We start from the raw sequence: 26,212 nt of genomic DNA, 5'->3' as shown, positions 1-26,212 counted from the left end.
GCGCCATAGAAGGCAACCTGATGATGGTGATGATGCAGGCAGCGATGAGAAGGAAACTGGAACTATGTGGACACACATCTGTAGTAGGATGGACAACAGGAAAATTTAAAGTGTGTTTTTCGGAAAAATGAAAAGAACTGGAAAGCGGAAGATTTAACAGACAGATGTGGCCACGACTTGATGTATATTGGCACTGAGTCACCTGGGTGAGCCAGGTGCTGAGTCACCTGTGTGAGCCAGGTGCTGAGTCACCTGTGTGAGCCACGTGCTGAGGCATCTGTGTGAGCTACGTGCTGGGTCACCTGTGTGAGCTACGTGCTGGGTCACCTGTGTGAGCCAGGTGCTGAGTCACCTGTGGGAGCCAGGTGCTGAGTCACCTGTGTGAGCCAGGTGCTGAGTCACCTGTGGGAGCCAGGTGCTGAGTCACCTGTGGGAGCCAGGTGCTGAGTCACCTGTGGGAGCCAGGTGCTGAGTCACCTGTGTGAGCCAGGTGCTGAGTCACCTGTGGGAGCCAGGTGCTGAGTCACCTGTGGGAGCCAGGTGCTGAGTCACCTGTGGGAGCCAGGTGCTGAGTCACCTGTGTGAGCCAGGTGCTGAGTCACCTGTGTGAGCCAGGTGCCGAGTCAGTGGGCAAATGTACAAAATCAGCAGGGGATCAAATACTTTTTTCCCTCACTGTAGTACCCAGGAACAAAAATGGTGTTTTATAGTATTCATGGTTCTTTCGGTAAAGTCATGTAGAAGGGAAACAATAAAATAATAAAAATATAAAACAATAAAATTCTCACGACGTTTCGACTGCAACACAAGCAATCATCATCAGGTGTGAATACAACAGCAAGAAAATATGAAAAAGTGGGTTTTTTTAACGTTAGCACCACGGAGAGCGATTTGACAGTTTGTTCAGATGGACGACCATCTATGTTCGGAAAAGACGAGGGGGGAGAGACGAAAATAATGAATGCAGTCTGAAAGCCACCGTAAGCGTGAACAATCAATTAAGACCCGAAATGGTTGATCAAATCCTTCCAATGATTGCTAAGCCAGAATCCATCTTCTCGGTTTAAATTGTCTCTGTGTTTGTATATGTGGATAGCCTCATGAACGAATCTCCCATGGTAGCAAGATGGCTTGCAAAGAACCTCTGTCTTGGAGAAGTCAATGTCATGTGAGCCTACTGAATTATAACAGTTACCTGCCAGTGTTATGAACAAAGAAATGGCGGAGTTACGATTGGGCCTGGACGCTGACTGAGAAAAATGTCTGCGTGGAGTCTCCAGTGGCGAAACCGAATTGTCCTCTAGAGCCCCGTGCGTCTCCAATTCCAGAGAGCGCTGAGCTTAAAAGCACGGGGAATTTAATACGAACCCGTTTGTCCACTTTTACTATGGAGTCATCCCAGCCACAGCTCGTGTCACGAAAGGGGTGAAAAGCGCGACAGCCGAGCTAAGGTGGTGGGGGGGCTGCGAGCGTCTCACAAATTGTCGCCTCCTTTTGTCTGTCCGCAGTCACCATCGTGGGCACCTTCAAGGGCTACTTCCTGCAAGCGCGAATACCCGACACCACGACCATCGTAAGAACATGGGACACTCCACCTGCAGACAACAGCTTCGTACCGGTGACTCATCCCATGGTTGACATCATCCTCATGAATTTCGATTTAAAGCTTTCGTGACTGCAAGGATTCATCTTCTTTGGTTCTTTCGGTAAAGTCACGTAGAATGAGAATAAAATAATAAATTGATAAAATAAAATAACACAATAATATTCTCACGACGTTTCGGCCACAACACAAGCAGCCTTCATCAGGTGAAGGTACGAGACTGTCTGGAGGACAGCGCTGGAGCGACTTTACCGAAAGAACCAAAGAAGATCATCCTCATAATCACGATCCATGGGCAGATAGCCCGGAGGTGTCCACTGCACATCTCGTCATTTGTTTCCACTTTCCTCTGTCTTGCGCAACTTGCTCAAGTAGTAGCCACATCTTGCTAGCACCAATCTCTTATGTCGTCGTCAAGCCATTGTCTGAGGTCTTTCTCTCGTTCTTGTTCCTTTCATATTTCTGAACAACACTTTTAATTTCCATCCTACATGTTGTGTGCCCACAGTGCCAGTTTCCTTCTCATCACCGCCTACGTTAGTCACTCTTTGGGTCCTGCCATCACTCCTTTTGGTTCTTGATCCTCACTCTTGGCGGATGTCGTTTAATCTGCCACCACCCGACACAGCCAATTAGTGAGGTTTGTCAAGTATCAAAACATGGCAATTCGTAACGAAATGAATAGAATGTGGTGGGTGGTTAATGCGCGGGTTCGGGATGTTTCAGGCTGGACATTGGCCCATTCTAAGCACGCAAAGCCCCTTTAACTCAAGGCGAGGTAAGGGACGGGGGATAAACACGGCTGGGGCACGTGGTCATCCTGTGCACGTTTCCATCATTGCCAACCCGGCCTGGGCTGTACAACAGCCAACAAAGGGCTCCATAGGCTCATTGGGTTCATTCCAGCTTCAATAACAATGTCCATTGTCGTTTTGTTTCTGTGTCTCGCAGTGCAATTCCGTGCCAAAGGCCGCGGTGACGCACTCCACCAGCACCTCCAAGACGAACCTGAGCTTGTTTTGGATCCCGCCGACTACAAACCCTCCCAGCTCCGTAGTGTTTGTGTGAGTTCACCGTCACAGGGCACTCTTACGCACACAGCCCACTGGATTATTATGGATATTAGTACTAATTACACGCCACAGTGGCTACGAGATGTTAACTACCTTCGCCTGGTATACAGGAAGCTGTGGGTTCGATCCCGACCCCGACGCCTATATATTTGGAGTGTGCATGTCTCTCTCAATGTGGTCAGGTGGATTTTTCTCCGGGTCCTCCAGTTTTTCCCTCCACATTTAGAATGGCCACATATTTAGAGTATTTGGCTGCTATTAATTTCCACATCAGCCACTTCGATGAGCTATCATTTGTGGCCAGATCGCTTCTGCAAAATATCCATATAGCTCAATGGGTCTTATACCAGGTAAATAAAAATATGATTGGTGTAAGGAATGCCTAGAGAACCCTATGAAGGGATACGGTGAGTCCTCGCTTAATTCGTGACGGTGTTCACACTACAACGCGTTTTCGCTATAACACGGTTCTTCCGTTAGGGAACGTTTATGTTGCCGTTATGTGATGTTATAACGCGGAACGTGCCCAATTATAATGCGGAACGTGCCTGTTACAACGCGGAGACCGGTAGGGAAGACAAAGGGAGATTGGTGGAGAGGCCTTTAAGGTTCCAGAAAGGACAGAGAAGAGGACAAAAGGAGCGGGTAGAAGGGGTTCGGTGTGGTGCATTGTAACGGAGCAATTCCCTGAAGCGTTATGCGCTGTGTTGAGGTGACAGAGTTCACATTGAAAGGCTTACCTTGGAATGCAACTCCTTTCCTTTAATGTTACTCCGCTTGTCTACCTGGGAGAGTCTCGCCAAATCTCAAGACCCTTTTCTCAGGAGGGTCCTGTCAAAGTTTCGCATCTAGGGGGTAAGATCCTGCTCTACGTCATCTCCACCGAGTAATCTCCGGTTATTTGGTTTTAAATATCGGCGTTTTTTGGCCACTAAGCGGTTGCATTGTCCTTCCATGGACGTTCTCTTCCCAAGAACATTGGGGATTGGTTCTACGCGACGACTTTTGTTTATGATTCCACATCGGCGACTCCATGGAGGTGTAGCCGGTCCTCGTTACTTGGGGGACAGGTCGGCTAAATAGGCAACAAAGATAAGAGAGTTCTGAGACGATGACGAGAAGACACTCTGCGTTGTGTTCTGAGAAGTGGGAGACTCCACGACAGATGAGCACCAGAGGTTATTTCAGAGCGTTCTTCCGAGGGGCGTTTGCGTGCCAGCCACCATGACCAGACACGCCCCCTATCACCCTCCACGTCACACAACACCTCAGCTCAGTCCCTCAGCAGAGTCCGCCCCATACTCTGAATAGTCGACACATAGCTGGGCATGGCCTGCTGTGCACGTGAGGCTTGGGGTCCCTACAGTGAGGGAAAAAAGTATTTGATCCCCTGCTGATTTTGTACGTTTGCCCACTGACAAAGAAATGAGCAGTCTATAATTTTAATGGTAGGTTTACTTGAACAGTGTGAGACAGAATAACAACAAAAAAATCCAGAAAAATGAATGTCAAAGATGTTATAAATTGATTTGCATTTTAATGAGGGAAATAAGTATTTGACACCCTTTCAATCAGAAAGATTTCTGGCTCCCAGGTGTCTTTTATAAAGGTAACGAGCTGAAATTAGGAGCACACTCTTAAAGGAAGTGCTCCTAATCTCAGCTTGTTACCTGTATAAAAGACACCTGTCCACAGAAGCAATCAATCAATCAGATTCCAAACTCTCCACCATGGTCAAGACCAAAGAGCTCTCCAAGGATGTCAGGGACAAGATTGCAGACCTACACAAGGCTGGAATGGGCTACAAGACCATTGCCAAGCAGCTTGGTAAGAAGGTGACAACAGTTGGTGCGATTATTTGCAAATGGAAGAAACACAAAAGAACTGTCAATCTCCCTCGGCCTGGGACTCCATGCAAGATCTCACCTCGTGGAGTTGCAATGATCATGAGGACGGTGAGGAATCAGCCCAGAACTACAAGGGAGGATCTTGTCAATGATCTCAAGGCAGCTGGGACCATAGTCACCAAGAAAACAATTGGTAACACACTACGCCGTGAAGGACTGAAATCCTGCAGCACCCGCAAGGTCCCCCTGCTCAAGAAAGCACATATACATGCCTGTCTGAAGTTTGCCAATTAACATCTGAATGATTCAGAAGACAACTGGGTGAAAGTGTTGTGGTCAAATGAAACCAAAATGGAGCTCTTTGGCATCAACTCAACTCGCCGTGTTTGGAGGAGGAGGAATGCTGCCTATGACCCCAAGAACACCATCCCCACCGTCATACATGGAGGTGGAAACATTATGCTTTGGGGGTGTTTTTCTGCTAAGGGGACAGGACAACTTCACCGCATCAAAGGGACGATGGACGGGGCCATGTACCGTCAAATCTTGGGTGAGAACCTCCTTCCCTCAGCCAGGGCATTGAAAATGGGTCATGGATGGGTATTCCAGCATGACAATGACCCAAAACACACGGCCAAGGCAACAAAGGAGTGGCTCAAGAAGAAGCACATTAAGGTCCTGGAGTGGCCTAGCCACTCTCCAAACCTTAATCCCATAGAAAATCTGTGGAGGGAGCTGAAGGTTCGAGTTGCCAAACGTCAGCCTCGAAACCTTAATGACTTGGAGACGATCTACAAAGAGGAGTGGGACAAAATCCATCCTGAGTTGTGAGCAAACCTGGTGGCCAACTACAAGAAACGTCTGACCTCTGTGATTGGCAGCAAGGGTTTTGCCACCAAGTACTAAGTCATGTTTTGCAGAAGGGTCAAATACTTAATTCCTTCATTAAAATGCAAATTAATTTATAACATTTTGACATGCGTTTTTCTGGATTTTGTTGTTGTTATTCTGTCTCTCACTGTTCAAATTAACCTACCATTTAAATTATAGAATGATCATTTCTTTGTCAGTGGGCAAACGCACAAAATCAGCAGGAGTACAAATACTTTTCCCTCACTGTATCTCTGATCATCACCGTCACTTATAATAAAAAAAAATCTGACTCTCTGTAGCAATCACAGCAACACATAGCAGCAGTGCACAATTGTACGTAAGATTCATCACGTGTAAGCTCACACTGGCGACTCTGTGGAGGCGAGGCCTCAAGTTGTTGCACGCTTGACCTGTGTGTCCACCCCACAGAGCGACCGTGGTCAAGACGGAACCCGAATGGCAAATGAACGTGCAGTCGGTAAAGGTCAATGCCTTAGGTGAGTTCACGATTGCAGTGGTGGTCCACCGAGAAGTGGCTGGGATTGATTTCCCACTCGGGTGCCTTTCCGTGTGTTGGTCAGTAACTTCCCCCCTCATCTGCATGGGTTTCCTCTGAGTGCTCCGTTTTCTTCCAATGTGACTGGTATTGGTCAAGCATCTCAATGTGGACAGAAAATTATCTGCAACATGTCCCGCTCCTGAAATACAAACATCCCCCATATAGCCTTCGGCTGGTGGGGCAAGTGTTGTTAGCGAGTAGCAACAACTCTGAAGGCCGGTACCGTGGCACACAAGGGAGTGGGTGGCCAGAACCACGCCCGGTCGCTTTTGTTTCCCTAGCCGCAATGTTTTCACACAACTCCAGGTACTCATTTGAGGCTGAGTGGACCTAGGGGAGGCTCAGGAACAGTTCACATAATCGTCACCGGTGTTGATGGGCATGAGCAGGAAACAAACGCGGGTCGCCAGGTTCGCAGCGCATCACGCTAACTGCCAAATACCGCTTCCCCAACTCATAAACTACCGTGACAGGCAGCGCCTCCCTTCACACGAGCCTTGTGAAGTATGGCGCAAACACCGAATTAACTCCATTATATTAACGATCGCATGGCAATCGCCTTTGGGTGGCCCTCGTGACCTTTGGAAATCACACAGAGACCTGCTCCATGCCGGCAGCGCCCAGTCACAATGATCCACCGGCGCCATGGAAGACAACAAACCTCCTTCCGCACGTACGTCAGCGACAAAACCTCGTGCTCACGCGTGTGCGAGGGCCCAGAGAAACCCCAACATGTGTATCCAGGGGACAACACTCTGTCTCATACAGATAGGCCAGATAGGTAATACTACAGTCCGCACCTTGCTGTGCCACCTTCTCCTGGTGAGCCAAGGATATGGGGGCACCTCTTCGACATCCATGTGGAGGGAGTTTTACAATGTTTGTGTGTGAAACCTGAACCTCCGATAAGCATGGTTGGCTATGTACGGTGCGAAAGAAGTTCAACATACATACGTGGTCCACCAACTCTCGTTGACTCCACAGTGCTGGATCGCAGGCATGCATAGCCACAATACCAGGCCTTGCAAGTCGTGGATAAGGCTTAACATGCAAAAACTTTCTCTGTTTTGTGTGAGAGGAGCGATGACAATATTTACAAAAAATCTCATTCGCTTGTGTGTGCTGCAGGTTATGTAGCCACAACCAAGCCACCAGCTAAGACCACAACCAAGCAACCAGCTAAGACCTCAACCAAGCCACCAGCTAATTCCACAACCAAGCCAACAACTAAGACCACAACCAAGCCAGGCAACTCTGCCGGGCGCGCGGCCCTCGCCATGTCTGGGCTCTCCCTGGGCGCGCTGCTCGTCGTCGTCACAGCCGTGTGCTGTCATTGATTCCACCGGCGAAGTCACGGAGTTCCTTGAGTGCGTGCAACAGTCCGGAGTGGTGACGAAATGTTGGTGGGGTGGTGGGGGGGGGGCAGTGGGCCGGGTTTCCAAAGTGAAACCATTCCACCAATTCCGTCCATTTGTGGGTTCTGAGGGAAGGTGTTGTCTGGGTTACATCTTAATCATTAAATAATATTCTAAAATTAATCATTGTCATCGTCGTCATTGTCTATGGCAGTTGTTCTCAACCTTATGTTGCTGCTACTGTTACCCTACTCGTTGAATTTTGTCTCAACTGAGCACTTTGCCCGACCCAATACGGTTCTAAGATATAAATGTATGAATAATGAGCATAAATATTTTAATCATTTGTCCATTTCGTGATGTATCTTTAAGTAGCTAGTAACTGCAAAGCAAGACTTAATTTTAGATTTAAAGCTTTCGTGACTGCTAGGATCCATACTCTTTGGTTCTATTGGGTAAAGTCACGTAGGTGAAAATAATTTAACAAAAAATCACGACGTTTCGGCCACAACACAAGCGGCCTTCATCAGGTAAAGGGACGACACTGTCTGGAGGACAGCGCTGGAGTAAGAGAAGCCATGCTTAGATCACGACCTTTAAGCTGTGTGAGAAGAAAAACACAAAGCGCCTTGACAAAGGAATTAGCATATAATTTAGCATTGAAATGGCTCATTGAAATAGCTAAGTTAAAGTATACACATCCGCAGAGGTACCCCTTGACAAAGGAATTAGCATAGAATTTAGCATTGAAATAGCTGAGTGATTAGCTTGTAACTGGTCACAGAAATAGCTATGTTAAAGTCAGAGCATATACATTCATCGAGGCACCTAGTACTCATCAAACAGGAGAATTTAGCGAAACACAACCACGCTCAGACAGCGGACCTTTAAACTGTGTGTGAGCAAACAAGGTGTTCTGACAAAGAAATTAGCATTTGATTGGCGGATTTTAGGAAAGAGGTGGTGTACGTGCCGGTGGACTTGCCGTTTGGCGCGGGAGGGGGGGGGAAGGGGGGGAGGGGGAGTTTACCTATTGATGGTGTGAAAAGGGAATTTCTAAGAGCTGCGAAAGTTTGGGGTACCACTACTTGAAAAAATATACTGTACCATTGAAATTAGTTTAATGTTTAGTTCGATTTAGAACATCTTTCCAATGGTTGCTTAATTTGAAACCATCCTCTCGGTTGAAATTGTGTCTGTGTTTGTAGATCTGAATTACTTCATGAACAAATCTCTGATAAAAGCCCGTGGGTTTGCAAAGAACCTTGGTATCGGAGAAAACTAGATCGTGATCCCCCACAGCGTTGTAACAGTGATCAGCCACGGTAGAAGAATTCGTTTTGCCATGTTTCAAATCTGATTTGTGCTCGCGAATTCGGTCAGAGACATGTCGCTTTGTCTCCCCGATATAGCAATCACCGCAGGTACAACTCAATTTGTAAATCCCGGGGTACTGTAAATCAGGAATGACATCCTTCACGGATGGGATCAGATCACGAATTTTGTGTACTGTATTGAACCGGACCTGGATCTTGTGTTTGTTTAGAATTTTGGAAATCTTTTAGTAACGCCTGCTATATATGGAAGTGTGATGGTTTTCACCGGAGTATCAAGTGGTTGTTTCTGTATGGAGGGAGAAACAGCTTGGCGGATGGTACGGTCAGAGTAACCATTCCTTTTGAGGGCCAGGTGTACATGTTTGAATTCACTGGTCAGGTGGTGTTGGTCCGAAATGCAATGAGCCCTATGGTATAAAGTTTTGATGAGAGAATTATCTTGGGCTGGGTGGTGGTGGGAATCAGGTTTCAAGTAGGAATCTGTGTGGGTGGGTTTCCTGTAGACAGAATGCCCCAATGAGCCATCAGGTCTCCTCTCAAACAGAACATCTAAGAATGGTAGCTTGCCATCTTTCTCCACTTCCATGGTGAATTTGATGGTGGGATATCTGGAATTGATGTGGTGTAGGAAAAGGTTCAGAGCTGGGAGGCCATGTGGCCAAATGACGAAAGTGTCATCCACATATCTCTTCCACAGGGAAGGTCTGAGGGTGGAAGTCTGGATGGCGTCTGATTCAAATTTCTCCATGAAAATATTGGCTATCACTGGTGATAAGGGGGATCCCATGGGGATACCCTCATTTTGTTTGTAGAAGGAGCCATTCCAAGTAAAGTATGTATTGTTGAGGCAGTGCCTAACCAGTGCAGGTGTATCGGGGTCTAGTCCATGTTGGACCAAATTTTCAATTATTTCAATGGTATCAGAAGATACAGCAACAGAAGTGAGTGTGAAAGCTCTAGAGCTTTTAACAGACAACGGGACAAGAAGTCACAGCTCATCGAGACGCTGACCTTCCTCAAATGATGCCGCGATCACAAGTTAATACCCATCGCTTTCACACTCACTTTTGCTGCTGTATCTTCTCCGAATTCTAAAAGATTCTGCTTAAGGCCAGCCTATCTTTAATCTCAGAGAGGATAAGGCTACTCCGATTTGAACTCGATACTTTAGACAGGACTCTCCTACAAGCTCATTTAATGTTAACACAAAAAATGTCACCTTCTGATTGGAATCACGTAGACAACATGACTGCTTCTTCTGCTGAGTCACTGTCAGTCAAATGTAAAGCTAACCTGATTTATAAATTCAACCACCTATCAAAGAAGAACCCAGTTCCACATATAACAAAACTAGATGTTAACAAAATCGTCATTAATCAGAGTAGCACCCCGATTTCGGACAATCTGAAAACAGTACTGGCTAGGGGACTAAATTTTGCTGTCACCCCAAAACACATACCAATAGATGATATCATATCTCAGGTCGATGTAGCCCTCAAAGGCGTAGGACACATCCAAGCAGACGTTGCGAGAGCTGAAATAGCCACTATTCTTAAGAATGCTAAGAAACCCATTAGTAACATCAGCAAAAATGAACGATCTGAACTCGCGAATTCAAAAAACAGAAGTGATATAGTCATCCTCTCAGCCGATAAAGGCAAAGCTACTGTTATTATGGATAAAGATTCATAAAACAACAAAATCCAGAATATGATCAACGATGGAAGTTACTCAAGAATAAAAAAATGACCATACTAATAGCCTAGCGATAAAAACCAACAAGATCATCACAAGTTCGACCTCCCTAATCGACCCAACTAAACATCCCTCCCTAAAACCGTCTGCTGCAAGACCCCCTAGATTATATGGTCTTCCCAAGATTCATAAAGAAGGCACCCCACTTCGACCCATCGTATCCACGATCAACTCCCCTACCTATAGACTAGCCCGTTTTCTGTCAGATACCTTGCTGCCTTTCACTGGCAAGACCGCCTCAGCAGTACTTAACTCAGCCCAATTGGTCTCTATGGTCAAAGACGTTGTACTGTCCCCTGACGATATCCTTGTCAGCTTCGATGTGGTCTCTTTGTTCACCAAGGTCCCAGTACCTGATACCATTGAAATAATTGAAAATTTGGTCCAACATTGACTAGACCACGACACACCTGCACTGGTTAGGCACTGCCTCAACAATACGTACTTTACTTGGAATTGCTCCTTCTACAAACAAAATGAGGGTACCCCCATGGGATTCCCCTTATCACCAGTGATAGCCAATATTTTCATGGAGAAATTTGAATCAGACGCCATCCAGACTTCCACCCTCAGACCTTCCCTGTGGAAGAGATATGTGGATGACACTTTCGTCATTTGGCCACATGGCCTCCCAGCTCTGAACCTTTTCCTACACCACATCAATTCCAGACATCCCGCCATCAAATTCACCATGGAAGTGGAGAAAGATGGCAAGCTACCATTCTTAGATGTTCTGTTTGAGAGGAGACCTGATGGCTCATTGGGGCATTCTGTCTACAGGAAACCCACCCACACAGATTCCTACTTGAAACCTGATTCCCACCACCACCCAGCCCAAGAGAATTCTCTCATCAAAACTTTATACCATAGGGCTCATTGCATTTCGGACCAACACCACCTGACCAGTGAATTAAAACATGTACACCTGGCCCTCAAAAGGAATGGTTACTCTGACCGTACCATCCGCCAAGCTGTTTCTCCCTCCATACAGAAACAACCACTTGATACTCCGGTCAAAACCATCACACTTCCATATAGAGCAGGCGTTACTAAAAAGATTTCCAAAATTCTAAACAAACAAGATCCAGGTCCGGTTCAATACAGTACACAAAATTCGTGATCTGATCCCATCCGTGAAGGATGTTATTCTGATTTACAGTACCCCGGGGTTTACAAATTGAGTTGTACCTGCGGTGATTGCTATATCGGGGAGACAAAGCGACATGTCTCTGACCGAGTTCGCGAGCACAAATTAGATTTGAAACACGGCAAAACGAATTCTTCTACCGTGGCTGATCACTGTTACAACGCTGTGGGGGATCACGATATAATTTTCTCCGATACCAAGGTTCTTTGCAAACCCACGGGCTTTTATGAGAGATTTGTTCATGAAGCAATTCAGATCTACAAACACAGACACAATTTCAACCGAGAGGATGGTTTCAAATTAAGCAACCATTGGAAAGATGTTCTAAATCGAACTAAACATTAAACTAATTTCAATGGTACAGTATATTTTTTCAAGTGGTGGTACCCCAAACTTTCGCAGCTCTTAGAAATTCCCTTTTCACACCATCAATAGGTAAACTTCCCCCCCCCCCCGCGCCAAACAGCAAGTCGACCAGCACGTACACCACCTCTTTCCTAAAATCCGCCAATCAAATGCTAATTTTTATGCTAATTTATTTGTCAGAACACCTTGTTTGCTCGCACACAGTTTAAAGGTCCGCTGTCTGAGCGTGGTTGTGTTTCGCTAAATTCTCCTGTTTGATGAGTACTAGGTGCCTCGGTGAATGTATATGCTCTGACTTTAACATAGCTATTTCTGTGACCAGTTACAAGCTAATCACTCAGCTATTTCAATGCTAAATTCTATGCTAATTCCTTTGTCAAGGGGTACCTCTGCGGATGTGTATACTTTAACTTAGCTATTTTAATGAGCCATTTAAATGCTAAATTATATGCTAATTCCTTTGTCAAGGCGCTTGGTGTTTTTCTTCTCACACAGCTTAAAGGTCGTGATCTAAGCATGGCTTCTCTCACTCCAGCGCTGTCCTACTGGCCAGTCTCGTCCCTTTACCTGATGAAGGCCGCTTGTGTTGTGGCCGAAACGTCGTGATTTTTTGTTATTTTATTTTCACCTGCGTGACTTTACCCAATAGAACCGAAGAGTAAAGACTTAATTTGTTCACTCTTGCTGGTTACTCTTGGCAACCATATTGTTTACCATCACTGAGTTTAGAAAGGTATTTTATAACGTTCTAGGTTACCGTATATTTACATTTTATCGTAGTTATTTTTATATTCGCAGATTCACACATGATTATTCACCGATGACTCTTCACATATGATAGAATTCCAGATATTTATAAATCATCTCGCGTACCCCCCCTGGGACATTGCCACGTATACCCCCCCAGGGGACCACGTACCCCCGGTTGAGAACCACCACTCCATGGGGCAGGGCTTCCCCAAATGCAGTCCCCGCAACCAACCGACCAACCGACCGACAGCCACCACGCTCAGTCCTTCACGCGTTCACAAATTTACTTCATCCCCATTCAACGGTGGCCTTGAACTCCGTGCAGACCCACCAACCGCACACCGTGCACACAGCCAGCAGCGCCTTCCTCATTCCCAGGGAGATGGGGCCAAGGGGTTTAAGTCTTTGACAAATGTCGGTGGTCAGTAGAGTTTATTTAGGAGGGTAAAACTCAAAAGCAGAAAAAAGTGGACAAATTGGCTTAACACAAAAAAATGCAAAAAAACGAGATTTCTGAAAAGCCCACTGAGGTATTAATTTATTTTTCAAAAGCAAGCTTGGCAGAAATGAAGGCTCAACAAAGTGGCTTATCATTTGGACATTTACAGCAGCAAAATAATCTAAACACTCGAAACGCATTTTCTAAATGTGGAGGGAAAACCCGGAGGACGCGGAGAATCAATTCACGCGACCACGGGGAGGACGTGCAAACTCCACATATATACAGGCGTCAGGGTCGGGATCGAACCCCCGATCTCCTGCATACCGGGCGAGGAGGATAGCATCTCGTCACAGTGGCACCCCTTCAATAAATAAAGTAGACAAGTTCAGCTTGCACCATCAGTTCCGACCCTTATACTCGAGAGATGAGCGGGGGAGGAGGAGGGGAGGGGACACGCAGCGGGGATTAGACAAACAAAAGGGGGACCACTTTTGTCAACGCAGAACGTTGCGCAATATTTTCGTATTCTGCTGAAGCGCAAGGTGTGGTGGTCTCGTCGTTGCGCTGTCCGCGGGGACTCGAAGCGAACGTCGCAGCCCCGAATGACCTCTCTCCGAGCGAGAGGACGAACCCCGCGCAGCAGCGCGGTGTCGGTCAGAGGGCCGCGACGATGCCTGCTGTGTATTTGCGTGTGACGAGATGTTAACTACCTCGCCTGGTATACAGGAAGTCGTGGGTTACATCCCGACACTGATGATGCCTGTTGCATGTTTGTAGTTTGCATGTCTGTCCCTCCCCGTGCTTGTGTGGATTTTTCTTCCGTGACCTCCGGTTTTTTTGCTCTCCACGTTTAAAACACGCGTTTAGTAGTAGTAGGAAAGCAACTGCAATTTGTATTTTTACCAGGTAAAAGCCCACTGAGCCAAATACATAGCTCTTTTTAAGAAGCTACCTGGACATGACGAATGATGGCTCAAGGAAGTGGCCTCTCGTCACGCCATGCCCTTTAGCAGAATTCAAAAAAATGCAAAATATCCATTGCGCAAATTCTGTCTAAATCGCTGTGGCACCGGTGACCAATGAGTGCCACCGCTTTTTTCCACTCTACGCTGTGGCCTCCCACCCCCTCATCCCTCGATTACTTCAAATGCCCAGGCGCCCACGCAGGTCCGGCTCACAGCACCTATGCTGCTCCCCTCACCGTTTGCGCCCAGAACGATCGCAAACACGAACAATTTGAACATTTGAACAAAATACATTTTCATTATTTTTTGGTTGTTTGCTGTTAACCTTCGCCGGCTTATATTTTAAAATTCGGCCCCAGCATTTATTTTTGCTCAAAGTTTTTGAGTTTTACTATCCGAAATAAATTAATTTTGACCACTAACATTTGTAGTCGACTTAAACGCCGCGGCCTTGTCTCTCTCTGCGAATGATGGAGGCGCTGCTGGCTGTGTGGATGTTGGGGTTGGTGGGTCTGCACGGAACTCAGGGCTACTCTAGTGGAGCGCCATCATCTGCCTGCACCGATATGGTTCCACAGCACGACCCCAACACACTGACCGGCACACCCTACTCCATCGTCACCAACAGCAGCACCTTCACCTCTGGCACCAAGGTTAACGGTGAGTGAATGACCCCACCACCCACCACCACCCCGACACAACTCCCTCCGCTCGTCGACTGTCCGTACGTTGAGCTTCTTTCACACCGTACGTAGCCAACCGTGCTAGTCGCAGGTGCGGATTCCTCCAGCCCGTATCGAGGACTCAGTCGACCGGACTGACCGCTCCTCATCTGCACGGCGTTCAACCACCACGGACCGCTCACTCACTCAGCTATAGAGTCGCTTGGCAAACGAGCAGACGCTACTGAGTTGTACTCTACTCAATTACGACAGGGCAGCCTCGATTTACGATTATTCGTCATTAAAGCTTTCGTGACTGCAAGGATTCATCTTCTTTGGTTCTTTCGGTTAAGTCACGTAGAATGAGAATAAAATAATAAAATAACGCAATACAATTCTCACGACGTTTCGGCCACAACACAAGTAGCCTTCTTCAGGTGAAGGAACAGAACTGTCGGGACGAAGCTCTGTCGTCCGACAGTTCTGTTCCTTCACCTGAAGAAGGCTACTTGTGTTGTGGCCGAAACGTCGTGAGAATTTTATCGTGTTATTTTATTTTATTAGTTTATTATTTTATTCTCATTCTACGTGACTTTACCGAAAGAACCAACGAAGATTAGTTCGTAAGTCAAAACGTAATAGCGTACCGTATTGGACACACGATCATTGCTATGCAATTTGTTACGGTTCAACAAAAAATGGAAGCAGTTAAACTAATGGAGAATAAATATTGTACATTTGCATGTAACACTGTGAACAAAACTACTGTACAGTAAAAATAAACGCAAAATAAAGTAACATAACATGTACAAATTCCGTTTATTTTCACTTACCTTGAGTCCTGATGCTGGTGTGCTTGTCGGAAGGGACGCAATTAGTCACCAAAATTGCACTCACACAGACACACGGGGCGCACACACAGATGCACACACAGACACACACACAGGGCATGCACGCACACACATAAACACACACAGGATACGTACGCACACACACTCCACCGATCCCCCACTTAGCTTTAACACATTGTTGGAGAGCAGCGCCTATGAAGGCCGGCACGGCACACGAGGGGGTGAGCGGGAAGCACCACGCCCGGCCGCCTTCGTCTCCGTGGTAGAAATATTTACACACTGCACCAGGCACTCATTTGGGGCTGAGTCGACCTCGGGGAGGCCAAGGAGCGGTTCGGATTATCGCCACCGGTGTTGGCCGTGAGCGGAAATCGAACTCGGGTCACCGGATTCATAGCGCAGCGCGCTAACCAATGCGCCACCGCAACCCATACACACACCGCCCTCTCTCTCACACACACACACACTTTCACACACACACGCTCTCTCTCACACACACACTTTCACATACGCACAAACACTCCCAGCGCAAGATTGACCCATGACATCTCGCGCAGGATCGCTCCGCCGAACAAAATTGTTCCCGTGGATCAGTTTGCAAGTGCGAGTTCGCGTTTTAAGTCAACGTTAAAATAAATATATTTCATGGAAGCTAGTTCGTACGTCGGGTGTTCGTAAATGCTCTTAAGTTGAGGACTGTCTGTGTTTCGCACATTTCCTTTGGACATGGGGGATGGTTGATATGCACTGTATCGACATTTGGTGCCAGGACTGTTGAATTTCAATACCGCAGTGCTCTGTGTGTTATCCCCCCCGACGACCCATTTGGGAGATCCAAAGTTGTGACGGACGGACTTTTGCAAATGATCATGAACAAAGAAATGGCGGAGTTCTGATAGAACCTCGCGCTGAGAAAAATGTCTGCGTGGAGTCTCCAGTGGCTAAGCCGACTTGTCCCCTAGAGCCCGGTCCGTCTCCAATTCAAGAGAGCGCTGGGCTTAAAATCACGGGGAATTTAAAACGAACCGGATTGTCCACTTTTACTGTGGAGTCATCCCAGCCACAGCTCGTGTCACGAAAGGGGCGAGAAGCGCGACAGCCGAGCTAAGGTGGTGGGGGGGCTGCGAGCGTCTCACAAATTGTCGCCTCCTTGTGTCTGTCCGCAGTCACCATCGTGGGCACCTTCGAGGGCTACTTCCTGCAAGCGCGAATACCCGACACCACGACCATCGTGGGCACATGGGACACCCCACCTGCAGACAACATCTTCGTGCCGGTGACTCATCCCTTGGTTGACATCATCCTCATGAATTTCGATTTAAAGCTTTCGTGACTGCAATGATTCATCTTCTTTGGTTCGTTCGGTAAAGTCACGTAGAATGAGAATAAAATAATAAATTGATAAAATAAAATAACACAATAATATTCTCACGACGTTTCGGCCACAACACAAGCGGCCTTCATCAGGTGAAGGTACGAGACTGTCTGGAGGACAGCGCTGGAGCGACTTTACCGAAAGAACCAAAGAAGATCATCCTCATAATCACGATCCATGGGCAGATAGCCCGGAGGTGTCCACTGCACATCTCGTCATGTTTCCACTTTCCACTGTCTTGCGCAACTTGCTCAAGTAGTAGCCACATCTTGCTAGCACCAATCTCTTATGTCGTCGTCAAGCCATTGTCTGAGGTCTTTCTCTCGTTCTTGTTCCTTTCATATTTCTGAACAACACTTTTAATTTCCATCCTACATGTTGTGTGCCCACAGTGCCAGTTTCCTTCTCATCACCGCCTACGTTAGTCACTCTTTGGGTCCTGCCATCACTCCTTTTGGTTCTTGATCCTCACTCTTGGCGGATGTCGTTTAATCTGCCACCACCCGACACAGCCAATTAGTGAGGTTTGTCAAGTATCAAAACATGGCAATTCGTAACGAAATGAATAGAATGTGGTGGGTGGTTAATGCGCGGGTTCGGGATGTTTCAGGCTGGACATTGGCCCATTCTAAGCACGCATAGCCCCTTTAACTCAAGGCGAGGCGAGGGACGGGGGATAAACACGGTTGGGGCACGTGGTCATCCTGTGCACGTTTCCATCATTGCCAACCTGGTCTGGGCTGTACAACAGCCAACAAAGGGCTCCATAGGCTCATTGGGTTCATTCCAGCTTCAATAACAATGTCCATTCTCGTTTTGTTTCTGTGTCTCGCAGTGCAATTCCGTGCCAAAGGCCGCGGTGACGCACTCCACCAGCACCTCCAAGACGAACCTGAGCTTGTTTTGGATCCCGCCGACTACAAACCCTCCCAGCTCCGTAGTGTTTGTGTGAGTTCACCGTCACAGGGCACTCTTACGCACACAGCCCACTGGATTATTATGTATATTAGTACTAATTACACGCCAAAGTGGCTACCAGATGTTAACTACCTTCGCCTGGTATACAGGAAGCTGTGGGTTCGATCCCGACCCCGACGCCTATATATTTGGAGTGTGCATGTCTCTCTCAATGTGGTCAGGTGCATTTTTCTCCGGGTCCTCCAGTTTTTCCCTCCACATTTAGAATGGCCACATATTTAGAGTATTTGGCTGCTATTAATTTCCACATCAGCCACTTCGATGAGCTATCAATTGTGGCCAGATCACTTCTGCAAAATATCCATATAGCTCAATGGGTCTTATACCGGGTAAATAAAAATATGATTGGTGTAAGGAATGCCTAGAGAACCCTATGAAGGGATACGGTGAGTCCTCGCTTAATTCGTGACGGTGTTCACACTACAACGCGTTTTCGCCATAACACGGTTCTTCCGTTAGGGAACGTTTATGTTGCCGTTATGTGATGTTATAACGCGGAACGTGCCCAATTATAATGCGGAACGTGCCTGTTACAACGCGGAGACCGGTAGGGAAGACAAAGGGAGATTGGTGGAGAGGCCTTTAAGGTTCCAGAAAGGACAGAGAAGAGGACAAGAGGAGCGGGTAGAAGGGGTTCGGTGTGGTGCATTGTAACGGAGCAATTCCCTGAAGCGTTATGCGCTGTGTTGAGGTGACAGAGTTCACGTTCAAAGGCTTACCTTGGACTGCAACTCCTTTCCTTTAATATTACTCCGCTTGTCTACCTGGGAGAGTCTCGCCAAATCTCAAGACCCTTTTCTCAGGAGGGTCCTGTCAAAGTTTCGCATCTAGGGGGTAAGATCCTGCTCTACGTCATCTCCACCGAGTAATCTCCGGTTATTTGGTTTTAAATATCGGCGTTTTTTGGCCACTAAGCGGTTGCATTGTCCTTCGATGGACGTCCTCTCCCCAAGAATATCGGGGATTGGTTCCACGCGACGACTTTTGTTTATGATTCCACATCGGCGACTCCATGGAGGTGTAGCTGGTCCTCGTTACTAGGGGGACAGGTCGGCTAAATAGAAAACAAAGATAAGAGAGATCTGAGACGATGACGAGAAGACACTCTGCGTTGTGTTCTGAGAAGTGGGAGACTCCACAACAGATGAGCACCAGAGGTTATTTCAAAGCGTTCTTCCGAGGGGCGTTTGCGTGCCAGCCACCATGACCAGACACGCCCCCTATCACCCTCCACGTCACACAACACCTCAGCTCAGTCCCTCAGCAGAGTCCGCCCCATACTCTGAATAGTCGACACATAGCTGGGCATGGCCTGCTGTGCACGTGAGGCTTGGGGTCCCTACAGTGAGGGAAAAAAGTATTTGATCCCCTGCTGATTTTGTACGTTTGCCCACTGACAAAGAAATGATCAGTCTATAATTTTAATGGTAGGTTTATTTGAACAGTGTGAGACAGAATAACAACAAAAAAATCCAGAAAATGCATGTCAAAGATGTTATAAATTGATTTGCATTTTAATGAGGGAAATAAGTATTTGACACCCTCTCAATCAGAAAGATTTCTGGCTCCCAGGTGTCTTTTATACAGGTAACGAGCTGAAATTAGGAGCACACTCTTAAAGGAAGTGCTCCTAATCTCAGCTTGTTACCTGTATAAAAGACACCTGTCCACAGAAGCAATCAATCAATGAGATTCCCAACTCTCCACCATGGCCAAGACCAAAGAGCTCTCCAAGGATGTCAGGGACAAGATTGTAGACCTACACAAGGCTGGAATGGGCTACAAGACCATTGCCAAGCAGCTTGGTGAGAAGGTGACAACAGTTGGTGCGATTATTTGCAAATGGAAGAAACACAAAAGAACTGTCAATCTCCCTCGGCCTGGGACTCCATGCAAGATCTCACCTCGTGGAGTTGCAATGATCATGAGAACGGTGAGGAATCAGCCCAGAACTACACGGGAGGATCTTGTCAATGATCTCAAGGCAGCTGGGACCATAGTCACCAAGAAAACAATTGGTAACACACTACACCGTGAAGGACTGAAATCCTGCAGCACCCGCAAGGTCCCCCTGCTCAAGAAAGCACATATACATGCCCGTCTGAAGTTTGCCAATGAACATCTGAATGATTCAGAAGACAACTGGGTGAAAGTGTTGTGGTCAAATGAAACCAAAATGGAGCTCTTTGGCATCAACTCAACTCGCCGTGTTTGGAGGAGGAGGAATGGTGCCTATAACCCCAAGAACACCATCCCCACCGTCATACATGGAGGTGGAAACATTATGCTTTGGGGGTGTTTTCTGCTAAGGGGACAGGACAACTTCACCGCATCAAAGGGACGATGGACGGGGCCATGTACCGTCAAATCTTGGGTGAGAACCTCCTTTCCTCAGCCAGGGCATTGAAAATGGGTCGTGGATGGGTATTTCAGCATGACAATGACCCAAAACACACGGACAAGGCAACAAAGGAGTGGGTGAAGAAGAAGCACATTAAGGTCCTGGAGTGGCCTAGCCAGTCTCCAGACCTTTATCCCATAGAAAATCTGTGGCGGGAGCTGAAGGTTCGAGTTGCCAAACGTCAGCCTCGAAACCTTAATTACTCGGAGAAGATCTGCAAAGAGTGGGACAAAATCCCTTCTGAGATGTGTGCAAACCTGGTGGCCAACTTCAAGAAACGTCTGACCTCTGTGATTGCCAACAAGGGTTTTGCCACCAAGTACTAAGTCATGTTTTGCAGACGGGTCAAATACTTATTTCCCTCATTAAAATGCAAATCAATTTATAAAATTTTTGACATGCGTTTTTCTGGATTTTGTTGTTGTTATTCTGTCTCTCACTGTTCAAATAAACGTACCATTAAAAATATAGACTGATCATTTCTTTGTCAGTGGGCAAACGTAGACAATCAGCAGGGGTACAAATACTTTTTTTCCCTCACTGTATCTCTGATCATCACCGTCACTCATACTAAAAAAAAATCTGACTCTCTGTAGCAATCACAGCAACACATAGCAGCAGTGCACAATTGTACGTAAGATTCATCACGTGTAAGCTCACACTGGCGACTCTGTGGAGGCGAGGCCTCAAGTTGTTGCACGCTTCACCTGTGTGTCCACCCCACAGAGCGACCGTGGTCAAGACGAAACACGAATGGCAAATGAACGTGCAGTCGGTAAAGGTCAATGCCTCAGGTGAGTTCACGAGTGCAGTGGTGGTCCACCCACAAGTGGCTGGGATTGATTTCCCACTCAGGTGCCTTTCCGTGTGTTGGTCTGTAACTTCCCCCCTCATCTGCATGGGTTTCCTCTGAGTGCTCCGTTTTCTTCCAATGTGACTGGTATTGGTCAAGCATCTCAATGTGGACAGAAAATTACCTGCAACATGTCCCGCTCCTGAAACAGAAACATCCCCCATATAGCCTTCGACTGGTGGGGCAAGTGTTGTTAGCGAGTAGCAACAACTCTGAAGGCCGGTACCGTGGCACACAAGGGAGTGGGTGGCCAGAACCACGCCCGGTCGCTTTTGTTTCCCTAGCCGCAATGTTTTCACACAACTCCAGGTACTCATTTGAGGCTGAGTGGACCTAGGGGAGGCTCAGGAACAGTTCACAAAATCGTCACCGGTGTTGATGGGCATGAGCAGGAAACAAACGCGGGTCGCCAGGTTCGCAGCGCATCACGCTAACTGCCAAATACCGCTTCCCCAACTCATAATCTACCGTGACAGGCAGCGCCTCCCTTCACACGAGCCTTGTGAAGTATGGCGCAAACACCGAATTAACTCCATTATATTAACGATCGCATGGCAATCGCCTTTGGGTGGCCTTCGTGACCTTTGGAAATCATCCAGAGACCTGCTCCATGCCGGCAGCGCCCAGTCACAATGATCCACCGGCGCCATCGAAGCCCACAAACCTCCTTCCGCACGTACGTCAGCGACAAAACCTCGTGCTCACGCGTGTGCGAGGGCCCAGAGAAACCCCAACATGTGTATCCAGGGGACAACACTCTGTCTCATACAGATGGGCCAGATAGGTAATACTACAGTCCGCACCTTGCTGTGCCACCTTCTCCTGGTGAGCCAAGGATATGGGGGCACCTCCTCGACATCCATGTGGAGGGAGTTTTACAATGTTTGTGTGTGACACCTGAACCTCCGATAAGCATGGTTGGCTATGTACGGTGCGAAAGAAGTTCAACAAACATACGTGGTCCACCAACTCTCGTTGACTCCACAGCGCTGGATCGCAGGCATGCATAGCCACAATACCAGGCCTTGCAAGTTGTGGATAAGGCTTAACATGCAAAAACTTTCTCTGTTTTGTGTGAGAGGAGCGATGACAATATTTACAAAAAATCTCATTCCCTTGTGTGTGCTGCAGGTTATGTAGCCACAACTAAGCCACCAGCTAAGACGTCAACCAAGCCAGGCAACTCTGCCGGGCGCGCGGCCCTCGCCATGTCTGGGCTCTCCCTGGGCGCGCTGCTCGTGGTCGTCACAGCCGCGTGCTGTCGTTGATTCCACCGGCGAAGTCACGGAGTTCCTTGAGTGCGTGCAACAGTCCGGAGTGGTGACGAAATGTTGGTGGGGTGGTGGGGGGGGGGGGCAGTGGGCCGGGTTTCCAAAGTGAAACCATTCCACCAATTCCGTCCATTTGTGGGTTCTGAGGGAAGGTGTTGTCTGGGTTACATCTTAATCATTAAATAATATTCTAAAATTAATCATTGTCATCGTCGTCATTGTCTATGGCAGTTGTTCTCAACCTTATGTTGCTGCTACTGTTACCCTACTCGTTGAATTTTGTCTCAACTGAGTACTTTGCCCGACCCAATACGGTTCTAAGATATAAATGTATGAATAATGAGCATAAATATTTTAATCATTTGTCCATTTCGTGATGTATCTTTAAGTAGCTAGGAACTGCAAAGCAAGACTTAATTTTAGATTTAAAGCTTTCGTGACTGCTAGGATCCATACTCTTTGGTTCTATTGGGTAAAGTCACGTAGGTGAAAATAAAATAACAAAAAATCACGACGTTTCGGCCACAACACAAGCGGCCTTCATCAGGTAAAGGGACGAGACTGTCTGGAGGACAGCGCTGGAGTGAGAGAAGCCACGCTTAGATCACGACCTTTATGCTGTGTGAGAAGAAAAACACAAAGCGCCTTGAAAAAGGAATTAGCATATAATTTAGCATTGAAATGGCTCATTGAAATAGCTAAGTTAAAGTGTACACATCCGCAGAGGTACCCCTTGTATCTTCTCCGAATTCTAAACAGATTCTGCTTAAGGCCAGCCTATCTTTAATCTCAGAGAGGATAAGGCTACTCCGATTTGAACTCGATACTTTAGACAGGACTCTCCTACAAGCTCATTTAATGTTAACACAAAAAATGTCACCTTCTGATTGGAATCACGTAGACAACATGACTGCTTCTTCTGCTGAGTCACTGTCAGTCAAATGTAAAGCTAACCTGATTTCTAAATTCAACCACCTATCAAAGAAAAACCCAGTTCCACATATAACAAAACTAGATGTTAACAAAATCGTCATTAATCAGAGTAGCACCCCGATTTCGGACAATCTGAAAACAGTACTGGCTAGGGGACTAAATTTTGCTGTCACCCCAAAACACATACCAATAGATGATATCATATCTCAGGTCGATGTAGCCCTCAAAGGCGTAGGACACATCCAAGCAGACGTTGCGAGAGCTGAAATAGCCACTATTCTTAAGAATGCTTAGTAACATTAGCAAAAATGAACGCTCTGAACTCGCGAATTTAAAAAAACAGAAGTGATATAGTCATCCTCTCAGCCGATAAAGGCAACGCTACTGTTATTATGGATAAAGATTCATACAACAACAAAATTCAGAATATGCTCAACGATGGAAGTTACTCAAAAATAAAAAAATAACCCTACTAATAGCCTAGCGATAAAAACCAACAAGATCATCACAAGTTCGACCTCCCTAATCGACCCAACTAAACGTCCCTCCCTAAAACCTTCTGCTGCAAGACCCCCTAGATTCTATGGTCTTCCCAAGATTCATAAAGAAGGCACCCCACTTCGACCCATCGTATCCACGATCAACTCCCCTACCTATAGACTAGCCCGTTTTCTGTCAGATACCTTGCTGCCTTTCACTGGCATGACCGCCTCAGTAGTAGTTAACTCAGCCCAATTGGTCTCTATGGTCAAAGACGTTGTAGTGTCCCCTGACGATATCCTTGTCAGCTTCGATGTGGTCTCTTTGTTCACCAAGGTCCCAGTACCTGAAACCATTGAAATAATTGAAAAGTTGGTCCAACATGGACTAGACCCCGACACACCTGCACTGGTTAGGCACTGCCTCAACAATACCTACTTTACTTGGAATGGCTCCTTCTACAAACAAAATGAGGGTACCCCCATGGGATCCCCCTTATCACCAGTGATAGCCAATATTTTCATGGAGAAATTTGAATCAGACGCCATCCAGACTTCCACCCTCAGACCTTCCCTGTGGAAGAGATATGTGGATGACACTTTCGTCATTTGGCCACATGGCCTCCCAGCTCTGAACCTTTTCCTACACCACATCAATTCCAGACATCCCGCCATCAAATTCACCATGGAAGTGGAGAAAGATGGCAAGCTACCATTCTTAGATGTTCTGTTTGAGAGGAGACCTGATGGCTCATTGGGGCATTCTGTCTACAGGAAACCCACCCACACAGATTCCTACTTGAAATCTGATTCCCACCACCACCCAGCCCAAAATAATTCTCTCATCAAAACTTTATTCCATAGGGCTCATTGCATTTCAGACCAACACCACCTGACCAGTGAATTAAAACATGTACACCTGGCCCTGAAAAGGAATGGTTACTCTGACCGTACCATCCGCCAAGCTGTTTCTCCCTCCATACAGAAACAACCACTTGATACTCCGGTCAAAACCATCACACTTCCATATATAGCAGGCGTTACTAAAAAGATTTCCAAAATTCTAAACAAACACAAGATCCAGGTCCGGTTCAATACAGTACACAAAATTCGTGATCTGATCCCATCCGTGAAGGATGTCATTCCTGATTTACAGTACCCCGGGGTTTACAAAATGAGTTGTACCTGCGGTGATTGCTATATCGGGGAGGCAAAGCGACATGTCTCTGACCGAATTCGCGAGCACAAATCAGATTTGAAACACGGCAAAACGAATTCTTCTACCGTGGCTGATCACTGTTAAAACGCTGTGGGTGATCACGATATAATTTTCTCCGATACCAAGGTTCTTTGCAAACCCACGGGCTTTTATCAGAGATTTGTTCATGAAGCAATTCAGATCTACAAACACAGACACAATTTCAACCGAGAGGATGGTTTCAAATTAAGCAACCATTGGAAAGATGTTCTAAATCGAACTAAACATTAAACTAATTTCAATGGTACAGTATATTTTTTTCAAGTAGTGGTACCCCAAACTTTCGCAGCTCTTATAAATTCCCTTTTCACACCATCAATAGGTAAACTCCCCCTCCCCCCCTTCCCCCGCGCCAAACGGCAAGTCCACCGGCACGTACACCACCTCTTTCCTAAAATCCGCCAATCAAATGCTAATTTTTATGCTAATTTCTTTGTCAGAACACCTTGTTTGCTCGCACACAGTTTAAAGGTCCGCTGTCTGAGCGTGGTTGTGTTTCGCTAAATTCTCCTGTTTGATGAGTACTAGGTGCCTCGGTGAATGTATATGCTCTGACTTTAACATAGCTATTTCTGTGACCAGTTACAAGCTAATCACTCAGCTATTTCAATGCTAAATTCTATGCTAATTCCTTTGTCAAGGGGTACTTCTGCGGATGTGTATATTTTAACTTAGCTATTTCAATGAGCCATTTCAATGCTAAATTATATGCTAATTCCTTTGTCAAGGCGCTTTGTGTTTTTCTTCTCACACAGCTTAAAGGTCGTGATCTAAGCATGGCTTCTCTCACTCCAGCGCTGTCCTCCAGACAGTCTCGTCCCTTTACCTGATGAAGGCCGCTTGTGTTGTGGCCGAAACGTCGTGATTTTTTGTTATTTTATTTTCACCTACGTGACTTTACCCAATAGAACTAAAGTGTAAAGACTTAATTTGTTCACTCTTGCTGGTTACTCTTGGCAACCATATTGTTTACCATCACTGAGTTTAGAAAGGTATTGTATAACGTTCTAGGTTACCGTATATTTACATTTTATCGTAGTTATTTTTATATTCGCAGATTCACACAACATGATTATTCT

General features: G+C 46.6%; 1 protein-coding gene and 1 long non-coding RNA gene across 2 annotated transcripts; both read left to right on the top strand.

The window, feature by feature from the left end:
• The first annotated feature begins 1,502 nt into the window (after positions 1-1,502).
• LOC142923299 (uncharacterized) lies at positions 1,503-7,493 on the top strand. The gene is made up of 3 exons (XR_012940674.1): positions 1,503-2,667; positions 5,826-5,893; positions 7,084-7,493. It is a non-coding gene; the product is annotated as an uncharacterized LOC142923299 (long non-coding RNA).
• A 6,780-nt stretch (positions 7,494-14,273) lies between these two features.
• LOC142923297 (putative defense protein 1) lies at positions 14,274-22,528 on the top strand. Its single transcript, XM_076064342.1, has 5 exons — positions 14,274-14,732; positions 16,752-16,861; positions 17,796-17,908; positions 21,066-21,133; positions 22,324-22,528. Exons 1-5 carry the CDS (start codon positions 14,540-14,542, stop codon positions 22,458-22,460), a joined length of 621 nt encoding a protein of 206 aa, XP_075920457.1. The 5' UTR covers positions 14,274-14,539; the 3' UTR covers positions 22,461-22,528.
• The last annotated feature ends 3,684 nt before the right edge of the window (positions 22,529-26,212 follow it).

This window comes from Petromyzon marinus, unplaced genomic scaffold, assembly GCF_048934315.1.
Source record: "Petromyzon marinus isolate PM22_M1 ecotype Great Lakes invasive population unplaced genomic scaffold, UKy_Petmar_22M1.pri1.0 PM_Scaffold_4, whole genome shotgun sequence".
In the NCBI taxonomy this organism is placed as follows: Eukaryota; Metazoa; Chordata; class Hyperoartia; order Petromyzontiformes; family Petromyzontidae; genus Petromyzon; species Petromyzon marinus.
This window is presented reverse-complemented; position numbering and strand designations above follow the sequence as displayed.

Excerpts from the sequence above, each read along its gene's own strand:
- LOC142923297 (XM_076064342.1), top strand. The coding sequence starts at position 14,540 with ATGATGGAGGCGCTGCTGGCTGTGTGGATGTTGGGGTTGGTGGGTCTG. Across the intron at positions 14,733-16,751 it reads CTCTGGCACCAAGGTTAACG|TCACCATCGTGGGCACCTTC; the intron begins GTGAGTGAATGA and ends GTCTGTCCGCAG. Across the intron at positions 21,134-22,323 it reads GGTAAAGGTCAATGCCTCAG|GTTATGTAGCCACAACTAAG; the intron begins GTGAGTTCACGA and ends TGTGTGCTGCAG.